At 34.2% G+C, this 26,037-nt stretch overlaps 3 protein-coding genes across 3 annotated transcripts; 1 reads left to right on the forward strand and 2 right to left on the reverse strand.

Annotated features, from left to right (window-relative positions):
- The first annotated feature begins 7,200 nt into the window (after positions 1-7,200).
- LOC120075535 lies at positions 7,201-8,540 on the forward strand. Its single transcript, XM_039029022.1, has one exon. The coding sequence runs from the start codon at positions 7,499-7,501 to the stop codon at positions 8,132-8,134; it is 636 nt and encodes a 211-aa protein (XP_038884950.1). The 5' UTR covers positions 7,201-7,498; the 3' UTR covers positions 8,135-8,540.
- A 659-nt stretch (positions 8,541-9,199) lies between these two features.
- On the reverse strand, positions 9,200-13,048 carry LOC120075534 (double-stranded RNA-binding protein 1-like). Its single transcript, XM_039029021.1, has 3 exons — positions 12,790-13,048; positions 12,009-12,271; positions 9,200-10,287 (listed from the first exon to the last, which is right to left on the reverse strand). The coding sequence occupies exons 1-3, from the start codon at positions 12,812-12,814 to the stop codon at positions 9,523-9,525; spliced, it is 1,053 nt and encodes a 350-aa protein (XP_038884949.1). The 5' UTR covers positions 12,815-13,048; the 3' UTR covers positions 9,200-9,522.
- Positions 13,049-16,565: 3,517 nt separating this feature from the next.
- On the reverse strand, positions 16,566-19,996 carry LOC120075533 (VIN3-like protein 2). The gene is made up of 4 exons (XM_039029020.1): positions 19,515-19,996; positions 18,383-19,052; positions 17,800-18,119; positions 16,566-17,561 (listed from the first exon to the last, which is right to left on the reverse strand). The coding sequence occupies exons 1-4, from the start codon at positions 19,561-19,563 to the stop codon at positions 16,744-16,746; spliced, it is 1,857 nt and encodes a 618-aa protein (XP_038884948.1). The 5' UTR covers positions 19,564-19,996; the 3' UTR covers positions 16,566-16,743.
- Between the last annotated feature and the right edge of the window lie 6,041 nt (positions 19,997-26,037).

Here is a 26,037-nt window from a genome sequence, read left to right on the forward strand (position 1 = left end):
TCCTGAACTAAAAAGGATCCTTATTTCTGTAAAGTGTTTACTGCAATGTAAATACACTGTTTCATTCAATTTGAGTAAAGCGTTTATTCATAAAGATGGTATCTTTATTTACACAGCAAATCTGGAATCGAATTTATATGTGCACAGGCCATTAGCCATTAATTCCCTCCATAATACTAAAATGTTCAAAACTGTCGTAACTCAATCAAAACGTCTACGAATTTCTTCAAAAGAAAATGCCCAACTTTGGCATCTACGTTTAGGGCACATAAATCTCAATAAGATTGAGAGATTGGTGAAGAATGGACTTCTAAACTTCTAAGTGAGTTAGAAGAAAATTCTTTACCCATGTGCGAATCTTGCCTTGAGGGTAAGATGACTAAACGACATTTTACTGGAAAAGGTTTTAGAGCCAAGGAGCCTCTTGAGTTAGTACATTCTGACCTTTGTGGTCCTATGAATGTGCGAGCCCGAGATGACTAGGAGTATTTTATCAGTTTTACTGATGATTACTCCAGGTACAGATATGTTTATCTTTTGCAACGGAAGTCTGAATCCTTTGAAAAGTTCAAAGAGTTCAAGGCTGAAGTTGAAAACGCATTAGATAGAAGGATTAAAACACTTCGATCATATCAAGGTGGAGAGTTTTTGGACTCCGCATTCCAGGACTATTTGATAGAACATGGAATCGTTTCCCAACTCTCAGGGTCGGGTACACCTCAGCATAATGGTATAGCGAAGAGGAGAAATAGGACCTTGTTAGACATGGTTTGTTTGATGATAAGTTACACTTCCTTACCAGACTCATTTTGGGGTTTCGCAGTGGAGACTGTGGTGTACATACTCAACTGTGTTCTCTCCAAGAGTGTTGCAACAACACTACTGGAGTTGTGGAACGAGCGTAAAGCTACTTTACGTCATTTCTGCATTTGGGGTTGCCCCGCATGTGTGCTTGAGGTAATCCCAAGAAGTTGGAACCACGGTCGAGGTTATGCCTCTTTGTAGGCTACCCCAAAGGTACACAAGAGGGTTATTTTTATGATCCAATAGAAAATAAGGTGTTTGTTTCAACAAACGCTACTTGCCTGGAGAAGGATCATATAAAGGAGCACAGTCCACTGAGCAAAGTCGTGTTGCATGAGCTTTCCAATGAAACTACTGAAACTTCAACAAGAATTGTTGAAGATCCTGCTACATCAACAAGAGTTGTTGATGGGAGTTCATCCAGAAGGTTAGTTCCACCTCAAGAGTTGAGGGAACCTCGACGTAGTGGGAGGGTTGCGAACCCACTCGTTCGTTATCTGGGTTTCATGGAAATCCTTGCTATGGTAGAAGATGGCGACGTTGAGGATCCGTTGTCTTATAAAAGGCAATGGAGGATGATTGATGGATGAATGGGGTTTAAGGCATATGGTACGGATGGAGTCGACATTCATGTATCTTCAATCCTCGTCATGAGATCTTGTAGATGCAGCCTGTGGGGTTCGCCCTATAGTTGTAATGGATCTACACAGCGCAACAAGGGTTCTAAATTAGATGATAATTGTACCTTCAAAGCTCGATCTTGACCTGGTGCCATGAGAGGTATTACTACAAAGTTATTGGGCGCCAGTACGACTTATGAGAGATCTTCTCACATGTTTTCCATTGTTACACAGTGAATTCTGCGGCCTTCCTTCCATGCAGTGCATTTATTAATAATGTATGAGATTGGTCAAGATGGATGTTGAATGTCAGACGTCTTCGATATTGGACGATCTTGAGAACCATATTAAATATGGTACACCTCGAGGGATTAATAGCCCAAGGCAGCAGAAGGCAAAGACGGTTTGGCAAACTCCGATCTGGCTCGTTTATGGACTGAATATCCAGGTGGGACGTCTTCAGATTAGGTAATCATACGGTTGTGATGCTTGCACAATCAAGTCTCGTTATTGACTTTACCAACAAAATGTGTCCATGATCTTGTGTCTAATCTAAAATAGATCATCCCAATGCTTCGAGTAGTCTTTCTAGTGTCGATGTTAGAGACGTGATATTCCTACTTCACTTGTTACGGACACACCCTAGCACTGATTGGATCTACTGACTGCTTAAGAACTGGCTAACGACCATATCAAATGAAAAGTTTAGGAGAGGCTCAGTTTGTTCTAGGTATACAGATCTTTCGGGATCTCAAGAACAAGTGCTAGCAACTGTCTAGGCATCGTACATTGACTAATAGTTCGCTCAAGTACTCGATGCAGGACTATGAAGAGCCTACTGTCGTTCAGAGCATGTGAGTCACTTTGTCTAAGGAAATGTTCCTAAGACACCTCAAGAGGTGAGGAGATGAGTATGGGTCCCTATGATCGTCTGCCATTGCAGTTTGATGTAACGCGAATCTTTTGTACTTTCAGTATATTGCTATGTTGGGGCATAAGTCAGTAGGTATCAGTCTAACCCAGGCCAGGTCACTGGATCGCAGTGAAGACATCCTTCAAGTATCTTGTAGAACGAGGACTACATGCTCGTGTATGTTGTGGGGATTTGATCTTACAGGATCAGAATTCTGACTTTCAGACTGAATGAAAAGTCCTCGTAAGTCCCTAATAGGGTCATTCTTTACTCTTAATGGAGGAGCTGTAGCTATGTGCGAAAGCACTAAGCAGGGGTGCATCGCCGACATCAACTATGAAGGCGTAAGTAGAAGGCTTGCGAGTGCTAAAGAGAGCCTGATTGGCTCAAGAAGTTTCTGACAGACCTGGAAGTGTTCCAATATTCTAGCCTCTACCCTACTAATGTAATATATACTGTGGGCATGGTGAACTCCAAGGAGCCAGACCAAGGATACGGCGCGAAAACTACTGAATGCGTGCAAGGTATCATCTGACCACGAGAATAGTAGCGTCGAGTGGCACGTGGATGTCAGCAGATTGCTTCGAGCACAATGTTGTCGACCGTTTATGAAGGCTCTTCACGCTAGTATTTTGGAGTCACTACAGAGCATCTGGCATAAGATCGCCCACGCTAGCTACAAGCAAGTTGAGATTTATTGTACTGGGATTTTATGCTATTTAAGATTTGTACTTATTTTTATTGTAACCACTTGTTTAGGACAAGGGTAATTGGTTGGAGTTAATGCTTAAATCCGTGTCTGTAATTTGTAAACAGTATATACGTAACACATGTTGATGTTATATAATGATATTATACTACTCATTCTTGTTATTATCATCGATATGTTTATATTTGCTTAACAGCAAACATAACTAAAAATCTGTATCGTTATGTGACTCAAGCATGTATGTGGGTGACATATCAAGTGGTATGTTCTGGTATAAACAAAATGTCTTATAAATGGATAAGAGAACATTATCCTGGTAACTCGATCGGACACGACCCATTTATGATGGAATGTCACAATGGTGACTTATAACAAGATGTCTGATCTTGATCCTTCGTGTGGAGAGACATAGAGGGGGGCGTTCCTAACAACAGAGTTTGTATAATGAACATATCACGAAGTGTAATGTCTCATATAAACTAACACCATTCAGCACAGAGACTTCATTCACTAGGATGACCATAGGGTAACATGACCTCAATCCTGAGTGAGTTGGGAACTTCTGCCATTGAGGGCGGTCCTTTGATTTGTATGGGTGCAAGTGGCCAAGTCGCGATTCAAACCTAAACTTTAGGGATTTGTCTGATTTGGGAGCTAGGAACTCAGCTAAACAAAGATAGATGGCCCTTAAGGGCGATTCTGGGTGTTGAACAATGTGGCGTCACACACTTTTCTTGGCCAAAAAGGTGTTCACACATAGTTGGACTATGTTGTATTGTTCATTAGAAATAGGGTACTTAAGGAGTAGAATGTAACTACAGGGGCAAAACGATAAATTGGCCCAACTGTACTTACGAGCATCTGTGAAAGGTCATTGTACTCATGATTGGTTATATCTGAAGGACACGGAAATATATCTGTGGTAAGAAGAGTTCAGCTGTTGTCTTTAATGGAATCACTATAGTTAATGGATGGTGAATCCTCGTGGCTAAAAGGTTTAGTCAGCTATTCACGTACTGTTGGAACTTCGAGCCACAGGTTCATTAGGTCACTGGGAGCTTGGATAAAGTTGAAGAACAATTTTTGGGTTAATTTGAAATGTTCAAATTGACAAGAGGAAGTTCAATTATATATGATATAATTGGACTGGTTAATTATATATATATAATTGGCTAAATGTATGAGAATATATTATTTGGAGGAAATTAGATATAATATGATTTATATCAAGTAGAGGAGAAATACTATAGTAGATATATGAATATCAAACTATAGGATATAATATAATATGATTATATTTATTAATTAAATTAATTGATTAATTATTTAATAATTAACGAAACGGATTTATTCACGTTCGGACGTGGGAAGTGGGGCTGCGAAGGTTATGGTAACCAGCGATTAAAACAATGAAAATCGTTTTCATTTCAAATTCAATCGGCATTCGTATTCGCCGCGCCCAAAAAGAATCCATGGAAGCGATTGCGAGAGCCTATACATAAGAAGCTCGTTCGTCTAAACGATACTACCTAACGTGTTTCTCTAAAATCATATATATCTTTCCTAAACGATCGTTCAGTTTTTCCTACACGATCGTGTAGCTCTACTATACGATAAGCATTTCTGCTATACGATAGCAGAGTTTCAATCTCACTTTGCCTTATCGTCTACACGACGCCTTCTCCTCCGTCCTCTACCAAACTCACCAGAAGCCACTCTTTGGGTTTTTGATGCCGAGGATACCCGGGTTTCTCTTGTGGTGGTATCGTCCCTACTGCATTGTTCGTGTACGTTCGGATCGTGCTGTTGCAGTCGACATACTTGTCGGGTGCTGGTAGATTGGTGGGAGGTTTTCCGCTACTGAGAGTTCAGACATACGAAGACAGTCTTCATTTGGTATGAACCTTTTTCCTTGTGAATTATTATATTCTGAGTAGGCCGATAATGAGTTTAATATGCATAACTGTATATGTTGAATATATGTCGTTTGTGTTTCATTCAATGTGAAATCGGAGCAATCTAAACCCGTTCATGGAACTCTCGGTATGAGATCCTTCACAGCCTTGCGGCCATCTTACACGTTGACTACCTATGCTGCCCATCAGCCTACCCTATTAATCTCAAAAGCTGTATTTCCAAAAGTTGAACCTATTTTTGAGTAGGTTGTGGTGGGTAAGTCAAATTATTCAATTTGAGGATAGATTTAAGACCAAAATTGATTTATTTGAGAAATTAGGCTAATTTAGAAATTCGAGGAAATAAGACCAAGAACCGTTCAGGAAAGACTGTAGGAAAAGCCGCAACAAAAAACTGTGAGTGGTTCCTACTTTCATATGATTTTTGAATTGTATGTATATATGTTATTATATATGTGTGTGTAAGGTTTGGAAAGTTGGCATGATCGAAAAATGTGTCTTCCTAGCTTTTGTTTATTGATTCTATCGTTGATTGGTTTATGTTGTTTTACAAGAATGATTGTTTTAACTTGTCCTTGTTTGATAAGATGAATTGACGGGAAATTGAGATTGTACCTTAGAAAAATTGTTAGCGTGTCTCAAGCACGACCAATGGGATTTGTCGACATGTACACATTCGGCAGGCTATGTGGGCACTAGAATTGTTCCTCAACTTGCATATTGGGAATAAACAGGAAAACTTGAGAAACACATGATCATGCCATAAGAAGCCAATTACGGGAGGATTACATTTTTATATGTTATGAATGTTTGATTGAGAAATTTGTTTCAAAAATGAATTGTCAAAGCAAAACTTATTTTCTTATAAAAAGTATACCACTCTTTGAGCTTCGAGCTCATGTTTTCCAATGTTTCCCTCCAGGTAGCGGTAAAAGAACGTTATGGAAATGTCACTCAAGATTTAGAACTGACACTCTCACGGAGCGAAACCTCATATTTGGTTACCATTGAAATTCGTTAGGGTTAACTAGGATTGAAAATGTATTTAGTATAAACACTTATAACTGTTATTAAAAGTTAATTGAACTGTACATATTTGTTTTCTGAAGAATTGGTTTAAGGGTTGACAATAGATATTATAAGAATAGTGTCTATTGTCTTCACATTTTCTTTCGAGTTTAGGAAATAAACTCGAGAGGGGTGTGACATTAAAAATGTGTTAAGACAAAAAAAATGAAACTTGAGAACCTATTCAAGAGTTTACTTATTATACTTATTACAATTTTAAGAGTTTAATTCTATTTATCAATAACTTTATTACCTTACTGCCTGCTTATGGAAGATGTTGGAAACTAAAAATAGTCTTTTAAGACTATTTTGTTTTTGAAACTGGACTTAAAATTCACGTGTTTTTAATAAATGTAAAAAATATAACTAAAAATTGTGAGTGAACTAGCATATTTTCAAAAATTGAACATAAAAAATAAATATTTATCAAACGGGTCTTAATTATCTAATCCACAAATTTTAGAGCTTGATGATATATTGACAATTTTAAAAATTTTATAGATTAAACATATAAATTAATTTTGTTGAGTTCGATGTCAGTATTCTTAAACACGAGGTTTAGAATATCGACATCACAGAAAATATCAAAATCATAATTTTATAGAAATATCGATGAAAAGATCAACTAATGTCAACATCCAATAATATTTTTTAAAAAATTAAATAAACAAATTATTTAAATTAATAATTAAACCCTTTATACTTCATAAACGACTTAAAATGCTTATTTTTTAAATTATATTTATATTAGTGATACTTTATTGTTTTTCTTATGTTTCATGACTTTTTTACTACATAATAGAAATGTTGATGCACCACTTATATCGACATCGAATCACAGAAATATCTCGCTTAAACATAGTTTTGAGTTGGTGTTTGTAAATAATTTTCAGTTCAACATTTCCTCATTCGAAACATCATTTAAGTGCATATTTCGGAGTAATTTGAAAATTGTTAAAATCATTTTATCATATTTATAATTATTTAGAAATACACCTTTAATTATTTAAAATTAATTTAATATTTAGTTCTACATACGTAATTAAAATTGATTTTGAATCATTAAAATTATGTTTCAAAATGATTTTAAAAAGATTAAAAATGATTTTATTTATTTCGAGATCACATTTCACTTAAATTATAAAAAAAGTGTAGCTAAACTTGCTATAATATATATTTAGGTTGAGTCTTTCCGGCCTATTCAACATTGTATTTACATCATCATTTAAATCAAGCAACTACCACATTTGCCAAATTAAAATTATAACATTTATTGAATTCTGCTCGTAGCTTTAGAGTCGACGGCAAAATTAAACGCCGCCCTCTGCAGACCCGATTCCGATCTACCCCAATCCCTGACTCCGTTCTAATCCGATTTTGATTGTATTCGGAGTTCTTCTACTTCTCGGAATTGATCAAAAGCAGGGTGACAGAAATTGGTTGCAGGCTCGTTCAGAGATCGATAAACATGGTGACCGACATACTTCTTCAAATTGTTCTCATCCTCGTAATGGTCGTCATGTTCCTTGCTATGCACAACATTCCACAGAGATATTTTGCCAAGCTCCGATTGCGCTTTCGATCCAACGTCGAATCAAAACGTCACTTCGTTAGAGGCGCTCAGCTTCTCGCTCGAGCGAGATCTGCTCCGTCGCGCTCCTCAGCCACGTCGTTAGCGGAAGAAGTCGTAGCGGAAGCCGATAAGGCTATCGCTCTTGATCCTAAGGATGCCGCTGCTCACATCCTCAAAGCTCTGGCTCTCGACATTCAAGGATTCAAGACCTCTGCTCTGGAATCGCTCGATACGGCTCTGTCGCCGCTCGTCGCAAAGTCACTCAGCGATGAGGAGCGAGGCGACGCGTTGTTCAAGCGAGCTGAGTTGAAGATGTCCACGAACCGGCGAGCCCTAGTTGACTCGGCTTTGGCTGACTTGACCGAGTCCGTGACACTGAGTCAGAATGCAAATTCCTACTACTGGTTAGGGAAATGCTACGAGATCAAGAAACTGAGAGGAGAGGCCAAAAAAGCATATGAAGAAGCTTTGAATATAGAACCACGATTATCCAACGCTCGGGAGGCATTGGAACGTCTATCATCATCGTAATCAAGCCGACGACCACTGTGAACTGATGGGAGGTCAACGCTAGAAGAAAAGAACATCCCTCGATTTTGTCAGGTCCAAATATCTCCTCCATTCTCGTGGTTCTTGCTACCGGACTCCTTTATTTATCTTATGATTGAGACGCTGAATTGGCATCTGAGATGAAATCCTAATTGCAATGCCATCTCCAGAATAGTTCTCTCTTGTCTGAGACTAATGTTTGTTCGTTGTTTGGGTTGTGAACAAGCGTTTGAATAGGGTCTAATATTTGTTTCGTTTCTCTGAAATCTTCGTTTTCTTGTCTTCGATGCAATCTGTTAATTTTGCCATAGATTTAGTTGTAGCTTTTGTAAAATTAGGGATTGGAACAAACCCAGAGAGGAAATTTACATGGCAAATATTCGAAGTAGCTTTGCTTTGCTTATCTGATCTTCAAGAAAAGAAATTTAAAAGTTTTCATACTGAAGACACAAATTTGTCACAATGCAACAGCCACCTCGAACGCAATTTCACATTCGGAAAAGAGTCATAAATGTTTTTAGACGCAGGGTCATTTGCCCTTAAAATCAAGTAAATTTGGATCATTCATATGGAAAAAAAAACTCACTCTCATCGGCAAAGCATAATTACAGAACCACTTAATATGACCTTTTTGAATCCCTTTTTGTTGATACATTTGGGGTTTCAGCTCCTTTTTTTAAGACAGAGAATAACCCAAAGACTCGTTACGGTCGCAAGAATGCTTGCTCAAACACATAACTATGTCTATGGGCTGATTGAGTTATTTGGAAAATATTTCTAAGATGGTTTTTTCTTTTTTCAAACATATGGTCATATGAAAGTTTAATCCTTAATTTTCAGCTTTTTCTCAACGTCATCGCAACCACGAATTAAAATTAGAAGATACCACTAAAACAATTTATTTTCAAAAATCAAAAGGGGAGAATTTTCATCCAAATGCACAAACAAATATTTTAAAGTCAACAAATCGAAAATATCTTGATGAATAAGACACCGAAAACCCTTTCCAAAGGTAGAATCATCACAACTGTTGAACTCAAAAAAGGAAGAAGAAAAAAAAGGGTTTGGAGGCAGATATGATTTAGATAATATTAACACTGGTCAGGAAGTTAAGGTATAGCTTATAAGGATAGATATTATGAAACTACAGCCATGACAATATCAAAGCAAGATTTCTACTAAAAATTAATCTCACCCCCTCTGATCATTGCAACTACACTTAAATTGGCTGGTCTCAGATCTTCAGTCCAATAAATTCAACTTCTCAGGCTTTTTTTAGTAAAGCTATTCAAGAATATTCAATTTTACTACTTACCCCGACGTTAAGCATATGCATAACCCTCTCACAACAGGTCGAAAGGAACTGTCGGTCACTGAAGCTCCCCTGTTACTCCAGGGGCAGCCACATTTGCCACTTCACTACAAGTTGGTTGAACATTGGCGAGAGGAAAGCTCGTAACATCAGAGGTTGGACAGTTTATTTGATTGGAACTGAAAGTATCCGAACAACCATTTTCATTACCATTTAGGAAGGCAGGCATGTTGGTTTGGACGTTAGAGCCCAATACGTCATTGTTACTTGAGCTTAGGTCAGTCATTCTATGCTCGGAATTCAGCACAGTATCTTTGGCTAAATCAACAGGTTCCCCAGAACCTGGTACCTGGATGACTTCGGTTTTAAAAGGTTCCAAGGTTGATGTATCAATGTAGTTCAAATTGAGTACTCTATTTCTGAGGCCTCTCTTCCTTAACACTCCTCCTCCTCTCTTAAATCGGCCTCTCTTTGATCTGGGAGCTCCATTTGTTGTCTTTGGTTTGACTGAGCAATCTGCTGCTTCTTTTCGCTTGCAAGATGGGATCACAGTGAGCTGAACTTGATTGACAGGTTTTGCCGCTGACAATGAAGTCGGGCAAGACTGGATTGCTAACAAAGCAGTTCTTGCAGCTTTAATTTCTGCTTCTTTCTTTGTTTTTGCTGCAGCACCAATGTAGCGGATCCCTCCAATTTCTACTGTACATGAGAAAAGGGGTCCTCTGCCAGGGCCATCATCTTTTTGGCATTGATATAGTGGGATTGCAAAGTTCATCTTCTGTGCATATTCCTGAAGCAGATTTTTGCAGAGTCCTGTTTCATGCTGGAAAAGGGCAGAGTTGTCAAAATAATAATAATAATAAATAAATAAATAAAATAAAATAAAAGCAGAAAATCCGCTGTTACAAGAAAGCATAATTTCTTCTTTTCACTTCGCCCCGCTAAAAGCAGACAAATAGACTGTTGAAATCTGTTTAGTAAAGGCCCAATATATTTAGGACCATTTTCTTATTTAGGGCGAGTCTGGGAAGTAGAATAACATATAGAATATTGAAGCTTTATTATTTGTTTGATATGAACTAATTGGGATATTGTCATCGATACCAAAGGGAGTACTTCTGTCAAATGAGACTCCAAAGAAGATTTCTACTGTCCCTTCTTTCTAATGGGTTTTAAATATAAAAATCACTTATTGATTGATCCATAACCTGACCTAGATCAATATTATGAACTCAATACTGTAAATGATAGTATCGTTCTCGTCTCCATTCTTTGTAATATTGTTGGAACAAAAATATCAATATGAAAATAATTGGCACATGGAGTTGTGATCTGATATATAGTCTATCATTTTTATAGAGATAGAAAATATCTTATCTTATATAGATAGAAATTGATCTTATCTTCTGTTTTGAAATCAAAGAAAGATATTTTTAATTTTTTTGTCAATGTTAAGTCCCCTGTACACTCATTTTCTGTTAAAAGGCACTATTCATAATCGATTAGACCTCTTAAATAACATTTTTCTCAATGAAATTAAGAATTCAAAAAAAAAAAAACTATTCCTTTCTTCTTTTTGAAAAACAGACATATATCGAAGAACTTTTCCTTTAAAGTATTTAGCCCCTCCAACTCCAACAGTATTTATTTACATAAAAATGCAATAAGAATTAAGTACAGATGAACTAGACAGAGCACTCCAAGAAGATTCATGAAATTTTGCTGGGCCTACTCTCTCCCACCCCAATACATTTGTCCTAAAAAACACCTTGGTTTGTTTCTGTTCGATGTTCTACAAACGTAATTATAATTTTATATTTAAGTATTCTAGGCAAGTGACGGTCAAATCAAGGCGTAAGATATGGCTACTTGGAGCTCCCTCCAACTATGACGTTGCTCAAGCATGTTGGAAGCAGCTGTTAGTGAGAGTTGAGAAGGTCTTTTTCAAGCATATGTTCAAGTTCCTAGGTGGTTTCAGAGAAGGAAGATGGGTAATTGTAAGCCAAAAGAGGGCTATCAAAAGACTTATCATGTTGCACCCTAAATAAGAATTCAATTGGGGCGAATAATCAGGCATAGATCTAAACGAGAAGGTTGATATGGATATGAAGTCTAGGTGAGAGGAGCAGAGAGGGCTTGTGCAGAGAAGTTCGATCAAGGACCTCAAGACTTGAATCCATGACTTAGAAGAAATCTAAGTTTAATACTTGAACATGATTTGTTCTATAGAAATCCAAGCTTAAAACAAATTTGTATCACACGATAATTGCTGTTATTTTGAACTGGTTACATCCAAATTGTCCCTCAGTTTATGACACTTAATATAGAACAGTCAACCAACAAATAGTCATGAGGACAAACAATAGACTCTGACATTTGGTCATTGAGAGGTCCACAGATATCTATAAGTGGGATTTGCATGGGATCATTCAGTAAGGTCTAAGAAACACATTTTTTTTTTATTATTATTATTAATATAAAAAAATAAAAAATAAAAATAAAAATAAAAAAACACTATATGGGATGAAGGATATGAAATCTTACCACAGGTAGAGAGACGTGTGGGTTCAGATCACTAGATTTTGACAGCTCCATTAGAGCTACTTCAGCAGCTGACTGCTCTGCTGCCTTGCGATTAGAAAATCCAGGTAGAGAATCATATCTAACATCATTAACAATCACCGTAGAATGAAAGGTTGGCTCATGGGAAGGACCTTCTTTGATAGTCTCATATACAGGTGTAGGAAGTCCCACCTTTTGTGCATATTCCTGCAGTCGACTTTTAAAAACATAGCAATTTGAAACACCTGATATCCATCAAAGAATGAGAAATATAAGCACCAATAACAAACTTATCCAAAGCTCAAAATAATAATGACAATGATAACAATAACCCATAATTCACGTGAAAATCTAAATTCATATAATATAATAACTAGGTTACAGATGAAAAGAAACAAGCTAATAAATAGAATAAAAAAACATTGGCACAATGGCAACAAAAACTTCAAACAAAGGGATCAACTAAAATAACTTAGAACACATTCTTTAAAAATAAAACACCGGTACAGTAGTTGTATTAAGATCTTCACTTCTCATTCCACGATTCCACACAACTAGTTATCTCAGAGAATACTCTCCTATCGGGGATCAATTTCCCCAATGTAAAATTAGCAAAATTCTCGAAAAGTAATCTAAAAGACTGCCAAGTTCCTTGAGAAATCCAACTGAAACAACATCAATACTGCAATTCAGACACCATTAGTTAATAATAGAAACGACTCTGAAAAGTAGCTGATCGAAGGTAAAAGGGAAAATGGAATACCTTGAAAGTTGTCCTTGGCTGGCATAGCTTTGAGGAAAAAAAGTGAGAATACTCTCTCAGCAGGAGATTTGAGTATTGGTAAAGGCGAGGGGGAAACGGGAGTGACAGGGAGAAGGAAACCAGTGCCGCTGGGCTAATCACTTCGTAGACGCGAAAAAAAGAAAAAAAGAAAAGAAAAAAAAGAGCTGCAGTGCAAGTTCGGAGCCTAGGTGATGGTGCCCTAGGGTTATAAACCATTCCCAACCAAAAATAAAATAAAAACATATATTTCCATTTTGTCCATTTTAAAAAATTCTGAACCTTATTATGCTCTTTCGGGGAAAATAAATATGATAAAAGGGGAAACCGAAGACATTGCACTTCTTCTTTAAAGTTGAATTAAGGTCATCATTGCCTTATAATAGTACTTGACAACCCAAAAAAAAAATAATAATTAAATTATAAAAAATGCCCATGGAGTTTCAAAATTTTTTAAATTATCTTTAAACTTAAAAAAAAAAATCAAAATACCATTATTATTAGTTTTGGATGAAAACGGTTAAAGTTTTGTTTAAAAAATACTCTCGAACTTTCAAAACATTTCAAAAATATCCTTAACTTAATAAGAGTCCAAAAATATCTTTACCGTTAATATTTGAACAAAAATTGTTAATTTTTAAAAATTTAAAAAATTTAAAAAATGTTAAAACTAATCAATTTGTTTGAAGTTTTCTTAAGTTTGAAAAGAACCAACTTTAAAATGAGTTATATAGATATCCTTGTTTTTTCATATAGGAACTCTCATATTTGTCTTGATTTTCCAATTCTTAGCCCATACCAATTTTCTCAACAACCAAAAATTTAAGTTAAAACATAAAATACCACAAAATTACACACGATTTCACAAAATTCCAAAATTAAAATCTCTTCCTAAAACATGCCAAAACGATGAATAGTAGAATAAAAAAATATTTGACTATTTTATCGTACATATATATACTCTCATATTTCTCTTAATTTTTCAATTATTAGCTTACACCAATTTTTTCAACAACTAAAACATACCACAATGCTACAATCCTAAAGGCCCATCACGAAGCGCCTTGGAGAGCAAATTGGAACGAGCGTCTCTTCATGTGCACGTATCAAATGGAGAGCGTTGTAGCGCCGCAGGGCAGCATTGCAACGCTTGCCTAGTAAACTGTCTCTGTGAATGGCACGGGGCACAAGTGTAGCATTTGTGCAATGTCGTGTCTCCCCTTGCTCGATTTCACCGTTTTACCCCGTTGCTTATTAATTGCTCCATTTAAGTTCGAATTACATCAGAAATGTCCCAATGACTTCTTTTGCTCGATAATCTATCTAAGAACTAAAATAAATATTAAATTCCTAAGAACCAATAGATTTAGGCTAATACATTTTTTATTTGACTATTTATCATTTTGGTACATTTCAAGAGGAGATTTTGATTTTAGAATTTTGTGAAATTTTGTGGTATTTTATATTTTAACTTAAAATTTTGGTTTTTATTTTGGTTGTTGAGAAAATTGGTGTAAGCTAAGAATTGGAAAATTAAAATAAATATGAGAGTACATATGTTAAAAAGATGAAGATATCTATATAATTTATTTTAAAATTAATTATTTTCGAACTTAAGAAAAATCAGTAGGAGCATTTTTAATTTCTTTTTAATTGTTAAAGTCATTTTTGTCATGAGGAATTAACAGTTTTTGTTCAAATACTAACGGTGAAGGTATTTTTGAAAAGTTTCGAAAGTTCAAGATTATTTTTAAAAAACAAATTTAATGATTTCCATAAAAAACTAACGGCAAGGATATTTTTTTAACTCGTTTTGAAAGTTTAAAAATATTTTTGAAAGTTTTGAAATTTTAAGGACATTTTTTATAATTTAAAAAAGAGGGGGGGGGGGGGGGGGGGGGCAAAATAGAGATTTAAATAATTTAAGGCATATGTAAGGAATAATAATACTTTAATGTCAAAGTAGGCATAGATTGATAGACTTTTATTTCTTTTCTTATGTTCAAATCGAAATTTTTTTACTCTCCATCTACTTATTTTTCCAATACAAAAAAAGAGATAGATGATTTTTTTTTTAATAATATTATTTTAATATTTATTGACAAAAATAGTGTTGGTTGAAAAGTATTGACAAATAAACCGTTACAAATCATCTGTCCAATCCACGATTTAAGGCGATGATTTTTTTTTAATAATATTATTTTAATATTTATTGACAAAAATAGTGTTGGTTGAAAAGTATTGACAAATAAACCGTTACAAATCATCTGTCCAATCCACGATTTAAGGCTTAATAGTGGATGAGGTCCACGATTTCCTAACCACACGTCATCCAAATGTTGAAAAATAATTTTACAAGTTTGTCTCGTGAAGTTATAAGTCTGTCCGATGAAATTACTTCACGGGACAATCTATTCATCTTCATGAGACGTATTTATTTTTTCATAATGTTGTAAGTTTGTCTCGTAAAGTAACTTCACAATACGTCTCGAAGACCAAGTCATGAGAGGGGTTTGCCACATTAGCCATCTAGTCAATTATTTTGTTCAAATCTAATGGTTTTTTTTTTTAAAAAAAAAATATATAGAGTCCACGAGTTTGGTTTTCATTAACCAAGTCATACGTTGACTTGGTTTAATATTAATCGTGTAGGAACATGATTTTGTTACTCTATTTTTGTCAATATTTTTCTCTTCCACTCTATTTTTGTAATTTCTTTTCTATGTATCATATCTTTATTATCACTTTAAAAAATACATTATTTTTTTAACTTAACCCCGACTTAAGTATATTAATAGATATTTAATGGTTAAGTTGGGCTTATATTAACTATAAAATGACATTTTTTTTAGTATTGAAACACAAACCAAAAGGAACAATAAGCAACTCGAAAAGTCATCCATTCAATAATGAGAGAAAGTTCTTAAATGATGATATAATAGTATGATAGTTGTAACTTTTTTGAGTTGTCCCTAAATATTTGTATATCTATTTTTCGAATTAATGTTTAGAAATTTAGTATTAAATAAAAAAGATATTTTTAAACACATAGAAATTATTTCTAAACTACACCAAATCATTAGGGATTGTTTGGTGGATAGTAATGTAATGTGTTACTGTTTATAATGTAATCTAAAATTCATGTTTGGATTAAGTAATTTTGAGCTCGTAACAAATTCATTATGTTCCCACTGCTTTCAACTCAATCTTATTTTCCGATCTCATTTTGTAACGTGGAAGCATAATTAATACCAGAAAAAATACTTCGAGTGGTTAAAAATACTTTTTATCATATTTCAAAACTACTTACTTGGGAAAGTTCTTTAGCCATTTACATGACATGTCATCAGTAATAAATGTTTATCAATCAATGGAGCGTAATCATGAAAAGAAACCGAGCAAACCTCCTGGATAAAAAGAAATATCTAAGAGTATTTGTAAAAAATAAAAGAACTCATTTAGCATTAATTTATACTATAGACCTTAAGATTAGAGTTAAATTTCTCCACTAGATTTATCAAAAAGAGAAGGAAAAAAAAACCTCTGATATTTATTTGTGCAGAAAGATGCTACTTGGCAATCCAAGTCATCAACTAACCAGTCAGTCTAACCACGTGAACTCTGAGGAAGTAAAAAAAAAAAAAAAACTATACAATTTCCTGCTTGACACATCAGAAAAAAACTGTTTCATCAATAAGTTGAACCGTATAATTTGCATCTGAATGTGACATTCCAAAAGCCCAAAACCAAGTACAGCATTGAAAGTAAAATCTCATGAGCTTCACGTGTATTGCTCGGGGGAAACTGACTAACCAAAGCAGCCAGCCAGCCAGTAAGTCACAAAAAAGGCCTACAATACTTTGCTTGCTTCACACTAGCCCAAGATATTGTTATGTTCAAATCTTTTAAGAGATAGCCTACACTACCCAGAAAAGCTTAACGCCATATCCAATTGCTGTATTCATGCTTAGAAGCCGGTTTCTGGTTACAGAAAATCTCATCCATGAAGGTATGGCTCAGCTGTCCTGCCAAGCTAGGCGGGTCGTCGATCAACGCATCGATAAAGGCACTAACAACTCTTCTGTCTTTCCCTGATGCTTTCAAGCTGAACCAAGTCAGGAACTTCACTCGAAAGTCCATGTCGATGTACCCTTCATTCTCTAGCCACTTCACCATTCTAACGGAATAATCATAGTCGGATTCTTCGGTTCTCCTTTTGCAATTCAAACCGAGTAGGATGCGCGTCTCGCTTATTTTACAAGGTGTGGAAGGACAAACGGATGTCGGTTTCATTGAAGTGATTGAGTTCTTTGGAGAGGGGTTTTTGTAAAGTCTCTCACATTTGCTCTTGTAGAGTCCATCCAATGGATGAAGATTTGTCCCGTTGTCGTTTGAATCCACCCGAGAATGAAGTAGATCAATGTTCCTAATTTCTCCATTTCTATGCTTCACCAAAGCTGGACATGGCGTTGATAATTTGGGCGTTACCCATTTGGCTTCCCAAACACCAAAAACTTGTGTGCTACTAAATAAAGACACCTTGCAGTAGTACTCAGTTGAAGGAAAGAGGCTATTGATCTTGAACTTCTTTTCTGGCTTCAATGCAATGAAAGATGGCTGGTCCGGATAATGCTCCGTGTTGGCTTTACGATGCCAAAGCCTGCAGCCTAAGAAGTCTTTTAACAGATGATCATCGTATTGGAGAACAACCATCACAGAGGTAGGGGAAGAATCTTCAAATAGGATCTCACAGTCTGCCAAGGAAAATTGCAATGAAAGGTGAAAAAGTGTTTCATCTTTTTCCATTTAAGATTACTACATGACATTACTCCATAAATCAAGGAATAAGCATGCATCTCCAGGTAATCATGGCAAAATCACACTGATAATAGGCATCACATCTAATTCAAATTTGACCTCAAATCGAATTTAAAAGAAAAAAGGATATCAATTCATGAAATCAGTCCTTTCTGAGAAAGAAAAGATGCTTACTCAATGTCTCTCTCTTTTGCATACAATCTCTGTAGGGGGCACAACACATAGAATCATAGGCCTCCACAGCAGAAGCACACAGTTTCTGGACCTCAGCACCACAGGATAGCCGATTGACAATACCCCTAGCCATCCTTAAGCAAACCTCATCTAGGGGCCCCACTTCATTTGTCAGCATATTCACAGCCAATTCTACAGTTTTATGCACTTCTTTGTATAGATTTGTCCCTACAAGAATCTTGTGACACAAGGATAATCTTAGACATAGTACATCCACTCTTCTGGCCTCCTTTGCATTTAGCAATTGTCTTCTCCAACTTCTGTATTCAGCAACTTTCTAATCAGTTGATAAACTAACCCAAATATAGATATAATTAGCTCACAAAGTGGCTAGTGAACCTATAAGTATAATTTCGTTTCTTGATACATTAGATCCAGTTTATATAATGCCTGCATGTTGAAATTATATTATTATATTGATTTGCTGGTCTTTTATGTCACTTGGGAGGATGCACCCAAGTCAAACAACAACTCAGTTAAAAAATGCCAACTTAGGAGAAAAAGAGAGCAAACTATAACATACCCCATCAATCCATTGATCTTTCCACATGAGACACAGTAAAAACTTCCATCTAATTTTTCACGGAGACTATTCTTCACAATTCCAGACCTTTCATGCTTCAGGGCACACTCCAAATGACATGACATTCCACAAAAATCGTTCTCATTGGAAGGGTCAGAGCCACAGGTCAGCCAAAGACTTGGATCCTTGTTATCATCATAACAATGGCAGATGCAACATGAACATCTTTTGCAAAAAGCAAACTCTGGATTTAGAGGTGCTTTGCAAGCTACATTCTGACAAAGTTTGACTTCAGCAAATTCCTCATCAGCCTCCAAGGAAGCATTATTATTTGAATTCAAAAGCACGACAGAAGATCGGTCTGTGTTTCGGGGCCTCTTATGGCTCATTTGAGTTTTGTCTAGTAAAAAGGCAAGAGTAGTACTACTACTCCTCTCAGATTTCTGAGAAACCAACTTCAGAAGATGCTCTATCATTTGAGATTTCGAATACCCTGTGTACTTCCTTTCTTTCCCCATTTCAGCACAGATGATCTCAAGTAGCTCCCTGCGGGTAAAAGACCTAAGGATTTCAGTAGCGGCTTTGGACTTTTGGGCAATCTCATGAATTATTTCCTTTTTCTTTTCCATACTCATCTTGCTGCTGCATTTTCCAGAGTCCATACCATAACCTGAAACACAAGCATGGCTCATGCGTTCACTGAATACAGACATTCAACCAAACACCCAGCAAAAGCAGAAGTAAAGAACAAAATCAAGCAAACAAAAATTAAATTACATCCACCAAAATAGATCGTGCAATGCAATGGCCTACGAAAAAGAACAGCCAAAAAGGAGAAACCCCACATCAAAAACAATGTCGATAAACAGCCACATTGAACATGGAGATACTGTTTGGGAAAAGGGTAAAAAAAAAAATCAAAACCAAAAGCAAAGAGACAGAGAAAGAAAAGCCAAAACAAAATAAATGCTACAGCCAGATGACATGAATGACATTGTCTAATAAGGTGTAAAGACATTGATATAAACAGAGCGGCTAAATGCAAGGACGAACAGAACATCCATCAACACCCTTGTTTGAAGAATTTTTTTTAAAAAAACCCAAAAAGCAAAACCGTAAACTGAGAACTTACCCGCGAACGCTGGATCTAAGCCGGAAATCCTCTCCTCTGGTTCGCTCATTGTACGCAATAATACGAAGAAGAAACAGAAAAATTAGGAAAAGAAAGATGAAAATTGCGTAGAGTATGAACTGTTAATGGGTCTTCAATGGCGAAAAACAAAGAACAAATATGAGATAAAGTTCGTCAAGCACAGTGAACGGAGACGGAGAATTTCAGAGAGAGAGAGAGTGGAAAACTGAAAGCGAGAGAGAGAGAGAGTGAAAAAGGAAAGGAGAGAGAATCGGAGTGGAAAAATAATAAAATAATAAGAAAAAGAATAATAAATAATAAATAAATAAAAGATTATGGGCTAACAAATATGAATTGCCATTAATGTACAAATGCGAGAGTTGGTATGCAACTGTGAATACCATAGAAATGGCCAGAAGAAATTTTAAATTTTATTATTATTTATTATTCAACACGCGCCGTGTAGTACGATTTGACGTGATCGAGGATTTCGGCTTCGGTTTCTTTTTTTCTTTTCTTTCTTTCTTTTTTTTTTAAATAATAATAATAATATGCTATTTGATTTTGGGGTGGTGGGGGGCGGGGGGGCAATCTGATCACGGCTTGGAGAGGCTTTTCGGTGGGAGACGAAACTTTTATCTCTAGGGAGTGAATGCTATGGTGCGGCATTTCTCAGGGTTGGTTTGGTGTGGGTCATCGAATCATTGCCGTGCATTTATGATCCGATTGTCGAGATGCGTGCTTTGAGAGTGGGACCCACTTATAGGTAACCTATAAGCATCATCTACGATTCCAACTTTCCATGCAAATATTAGGGTTGATAATATGGGCATTTAGGTCGTTTCTTAGGTGGATGCAGTTACCCAACAGCCATTTCATGGCTCCTATATGCCTATCACCCTTTTCTTTAATAATATAAAAATAAAAATAAAATGTATTATACTAATTTTGAACTCATTAACATAACATGTAGCTTTTAAAAGTAGGTTTTTTCAATGGTATATATATTACTAAATTATTTATTAAGATATTAAATTTGTATCCAGACATTCGTCGATCACATTCAAAATTTTCTTGATGAAACATTGTTTTGGACTTCTCTTTTTGTCCATGAATATGCAATACCATTAAAAGTCTCCTGTGTTTAACTTGAATATCACTCTCTATGAATCGATGTTGTTGTGTCTAGCGAAATAAAGAAAAATAAGAGAAAAGTCCATATATGATCAAATTTTCATCTATTTGTTCATGAATTTGATAATAGACAGAAAATAAATTGGCATTTTTATTTTATAAAAAATCTTGATAAAACATAATAATAATAATAATAATAATAATGTCACTACCATAAGTACATTAATACAAATAGTAAACAGTTTAACTTATTTTAAAAGTTTTACAACATTTTTAGCTTATATCCATCCACGTTTCATTAAATTAAGACCACTACATTGTTGTTCACGTGAGTATTTAGAGTGTGCTCGAGTAAGGACTATCCTAACATAATTATAACCTCCACTTTTTATAGTAAATACTATTTTGTATTCTCCAATTAACTATAATTAACACTATATCAAAATATCCATTTGCTATAATATTTACTATTTGCTGCAATTTTAATAATTTATCTTACAAAAAATGATAATTTGTGTTTTTTAATATGTGTATGTTTATATGATCTAAAATTTACTAGTGGAACATGTGATTTAGCAAATATCACTAGACTAATATTTTTATGTTCAATATGGGTATATGTAATATAAAAAGTGTAGTCATAGCCTTGTTGGTTAAGATACCAACCATAACAACAACACACACACAAAAAAAAAAAAAAAAAAAACAATCAATAAGTAAAATATTCAAAATTTTGTCCCTACACATAGTTTGAATTAAATAATTTGGCGTGGCATACCAACTGATTTCCTTCAAAATAACAATAATAAATAAAAAAAATAAAAAGACGAGAGAAAAAAAATGAAAGAAATCGCAAAGCTTGGACATGATCAAACTCATTCTGCCATTTATACTAGAGATATGAAATCAAAACCATACCAAATCTGTTTTAATAATTTTTTTTTTGTGTGTGTTTGGTAAAAATTTTAATATTTTTTTTGTTTGGTAAAACATATTTGAATTAAATCTGTTAAAATTATTTTTAAAAACACACTCATTCACACTTATTCTAAATACAATATTCTATTAGATTTTAGATTATTCTAAAATCAGTTTTTAATTAATTTTTATTTTTATTTCTTAAAAATAAGATTTATTTTATATATCTATCTATTTCTCGCTTAATCAAGTCTATTTTTTAATTTTCATAAGTTGAATGCATCCTTTATTAAAAAATTATACCATATTGATTTTTTCAACAAAACTATTTTTCTTAATATTTAAAAATTTATATAAAATAAACAAAATATATAGTTCTAAATAATTATTTAAAACTATAAATGATAAAAAAAAAGTTAATAATACCATTTTAGTTATTATATCTAAAACAATTATATTTTATATTTATTTACCAAACACTAAAACCTACTTTTTCAGGTTTAAATTGAAATTTACCGACGCACTAATTTACTTAATTACACAAAACTAAGTATGAGTAGAGCATAATTGAATGGTTAAATATTTTTATCGTTCTCAAAATCATTCTGAAATATATTTTTAAACATTCAAACCAATTTTTATGATATAAAAATTATATTAAAAAATATAAAATTAGATATTTAATTAATTTCAAGTTATTAAAAATATTGAGTGATTTTGAAAATGATAAACATAATTTAACCATTTTAAAATTACTTCCAAATATATACATAGTCAAATAACTTTCTTTTCTTAGCGTAAAAAGTCAGTGCATAATTGTTTCACCAGTTGTTCTGGGTTTTTTATACTTTTTTCCCCAACTTTTTTATGTATACCAGCTGGAGTGATAATTGAATCAAATTTTTAAATAATACAAAATACTTTGATATTTTCTACATTATTTGTTGTATTTTTGCTTTTTTAAGTCCCAATCTCACTCAAATTTGAAGTGGGATTGAGCATGAATATAACCAATTTTCTTAATTTGAGAACCACCATGATTTGACTATGAATTTTCATTATTTTTAATCTTTAGGATAAATTTTGAAATATGACTAAATTTAATTTAAATGTTTGATTGTATCCGGATTAAGTTTAGATTTGAAATAGAATCAATTTGATTTGAGATAAAATTCTAATTATGCTGCAATTGAAATTTATCTAACTTATCTTTGGTTTAAATTGACTTCTAGATTATAATTTGAATCAAAGTTGGTAAGTTCTTTTAAATAATTTTTTTTAAATTTTAATATTGAACTATTATTGGTAGAGTAATTGAAAACAATGAAGAGAGGGAGAGAGAATAACAAGAAAAGTTTAAAGTTTCTCAGTACAAGAAAATCACTTTTAGTAACGAGTAAAATGTGTCACGAAAAGCCAAAAAATGTTGATAAAAGTATTAACGACACATAGAGGCGTGTCGTTATAGATGCCATAGTAGTCGTGTATTAATAGGTTTTAGTGACATATTTATCTCACGAGTCGTTAAAGCTTAACATTCACTGTTGTTCGCGCATTACTTACATTTATTTTTAGCAACTAGTATGAACTATGAACCATTGGCATTCTCTTGTTACCTCCATGGCCAATCACACATTTAGGAGCCAATAAGCTACAATTAGCGTTGAATTCTCGCATACAAGTAGAGATTGACTCAATTAAGAAGATTTAAACAACAACTAATTTCTATAATTGATTTCATTTGATTGAGTTTTGTTAAATTTCATTGGTATTGTTTTATTTGCAAACATGCCTAATTTTTTGTAATTTCTTTTTTACTCATATATGTTTTATGTCACATTCCACCTCAGATTACCCTTTTGATTCGGAGAGGGATGTTAAGATGACAGGAACCACTTTCTTGATAGTACCTATCTCCCAACTTATATGCACAACTTGAAACCACTAATATTATCATCGAGGAAAACACATGATCTCCAAAAGCGCACGCAACTTCTTTTATTAAAATCATTAGATATGTTTCAAATCTACATATCATGACTCTAGTCTCATGTACTTATTTTACATAACATCAAACTTGTCAATTCATGCTGACTTGACAACTATGAACGTACACTATGAAATATGACCCTTTGACAATATGGCAGACTTCGTCTTCAGGATGCATTTGGAAACTTTTTCGCTACCAGAGGAAGGGAAAACATTTGAGAAGTATGAGTTGGGAAGCCCAAATGAGTGACAATTTGAACTATTAAACATAATTTAGAACTAACTTTATCGAACTGTGAAAGATAAAAATTTAACGATTATTCATTCAACATCACAAATGTATAAAGTCATCACCGCATACTCTGGTTTACCACAACGAGATATATCAACATGCGACCATACTCAACTCACGCACATTTCGGAATATACGGCCCTACTCAGCTCACACACGTTCCAAAACATGTGACCAAGCTTAGCTCACACACATTAAATATTCTTAGTAGTGGTAAATAGCAGAGTTTCAACGTATAAGACGGTTTTGTTTAGGGGTGGAAAAATTTCCCGCAGGGTCGGGTCCCCGACCTAATAAGGGTGGAGAATCTCTAGTTTGATCGAGGGATCAAACTAGGGATTTTATCGGGCCCCCGATCGGGAATGGGGACTCGAACGTAGCCCGATTATTATTATTATTATTATTATTATTATTATTATTATATAATAGTTACCTATAATATTATTCATACTATAGGTGTGTGTGTTGAGCTATTGTATATATATAGTTTTCTTTTAAATTTTAATTAATAATATCATAAATTTATATTTATATTTAATTTACAACATGAAATGCTATGATCTTTTCTTCTAAATTATATATTTAGATGAATAAAACAATAATAATATTAACTTTTATCCTAAAATTTTTACCATTTCAATCTAAATACCAAATTATAACAATCTTAAATAAAAATAATTAAAAATAAAAAATGAAAACGAGGTTTTTTTTTCTCGTGGGAACTCAGTCCCTAAACTGGGAATTCTCGACCCTGACCACAAACTAGACTCTCCAAAACGGAGAATGGGGAGGGGATGAGGTTGAAATTCTCCTGCGGGGATGGGGATGGGGAATGCATCCCCGCCCTCGCCCCGCCCCATTGCTATCTCTAATCTTGTTACTTCTCGACATCTTAAAAGAACAATATAATAGAACATACCTTGGCGTACAGAAGGTAGCTTATAAGGAAACACACTTCAATGCATGGTTCATATTTCGACGCGTGGTTCAATTCATTTAAACATATCAAAGTTCACTAGACCAATTTATGAACACCACTCATAATCCTGACCATCAAACTTGTACCCCAGGTATCTTGGGGTGGACCAACTCAACACTCTCAATTCACACTGGTGCGAAGTGAAAGGATCGAATCCCAAACGGAAGCATGTGAACGTCTTGCATTTAGATAGTCGATTTTTAAAGAAACAAAAACAAGAAACAAATCATGCATTTGTAAAATAAACATTCAAGATAAACATATGCATGCTAGAATAGAGGAAGAAGAGAAGAAAACAAACTTACCTTTGATGATTCCTCAAGCTTTCTTCTTCCACCGTTTTCGATAATCTCGAGCTTCTCCAATCAAGATGGACACCACCAACAAGATTGTCTTACTAATCTATAGGATTCAAAGAGTTTGGAAGTGTGGTCTCCAAGAACTTTGAGGAGGAAAAAGGGAAGAGAATTCCTAGAGAAGTTAGAGAGAAGGTGGAAGTTGGAGGCTAGGATTTTATGTAAGAAGAATCCATTGCTCTAAATGGGTATAAGGATATATTTATATATTTTCCTTTATACCCTTAGTGCTAATTAATTAAATAACTTTTATTTAATTAATGTGCACATTAATTAAATGACCATATATTAAATCCTATTTAATATATATATAATTAATTATCATAAATATCATATATTTATACTAACCTCCAAACTCCATAATTTCTTAATCAATTAATTAACCATTAATTAATCAATTAAATAACTATATTAAATCATATTTAATATGAAGTTAATTAACATATAAATATCACATATTTATATGTATACATCTCTTTATGAATTCAATTCATACAAATCTAGTATTTGAATCTTATTCAAATATATCTCTCTTACATAATTTGGATTATAGACCATTATATATTAATCTCATTAATATTTGATTTGAACAATTTAAATGATTCGTCATTACTATCCTTTAGTGAGCTAACAAGGGGACTTTATGAACCTACAAATTAGAAGCTCTAATGATATGAGATTAATTGATTAAACTCCTTTTAATCCAATTAATCAATATTCATTAACTACCGATCACTCCACTAAAGATCGATAGCTACACTATTCGCACTGTAGATATATTTTTGTGTCCATGGATATAACCAATCAACGGAGCGATGACCCTTTACTAATGCTCATAACTACAGTTAGGCCAAA

This window comes from Benincasa hispida, chromosome 4 (assembly GCF_009727055.1).
Source record: "Benincasa hispida cultivar B227 chromosome 4, ASM972705v1, whole genome shotgun sequence".
NCBI lineage: Eukaryota > Viridiplantae > Streptophyta > Magnoliopsida > Cucurbitales > Cucurbitaceae > Benincasa > Benincasa hispida.

Excerpts from the sequence above, each read along its gene's own strand:
- LOC120075535 (XM_039029022.1), top strand. The coding sequence starts at position 7,499 with ATGGTGACCGACATACTTCTTCAAATTGTTCTCATCCTCGTAATGGTC.
- LOC120075534 (XM_039029021.1), bottom strand. The coding sequence starts at position 12,814 with ATGCCAGCCAAGGACAACTTTCAAG. Across the intron at positions 12,272-12,789 it reads AGCCAAGGACAACTTTCAAG|GTGTTTCAAATTGCTATGTT; the intron begins GTATTCCATTTT and ends GATGGATATCAG. Across the intron at positions 10,288-12,008 it reads CACACGTCTCTCTACCTGTG|CATGAAACAGGACTCTGCAA; the intron begins GTAAGATTTCAT and ends GCCCTTTTCCAG.
- LOC120075533 (XM_039029020.1), bottom strand. The coding sequence starts at position 19,563 with ATGAGCGAACCAGAGGAGAGGATTTCCGGCTTAGATCCAGCGTTCGCG. Across the intron at positions 19,053-19,514 it reads CTTAGATCCAGCGTTCGCGG|GTTATGGTATGGACTCTGGA; the intron begins GTAAGTTCTCAG and ends CTTGTGTTTCAG. Across the intron at positions 17,562-17,799 it reads GCAAAAGAGAGAGACATTGA|ACTGTGAGATCCTATTTGAA; the intron begins GTAAGCATCTTT and ends TTTCCTTGGCAG.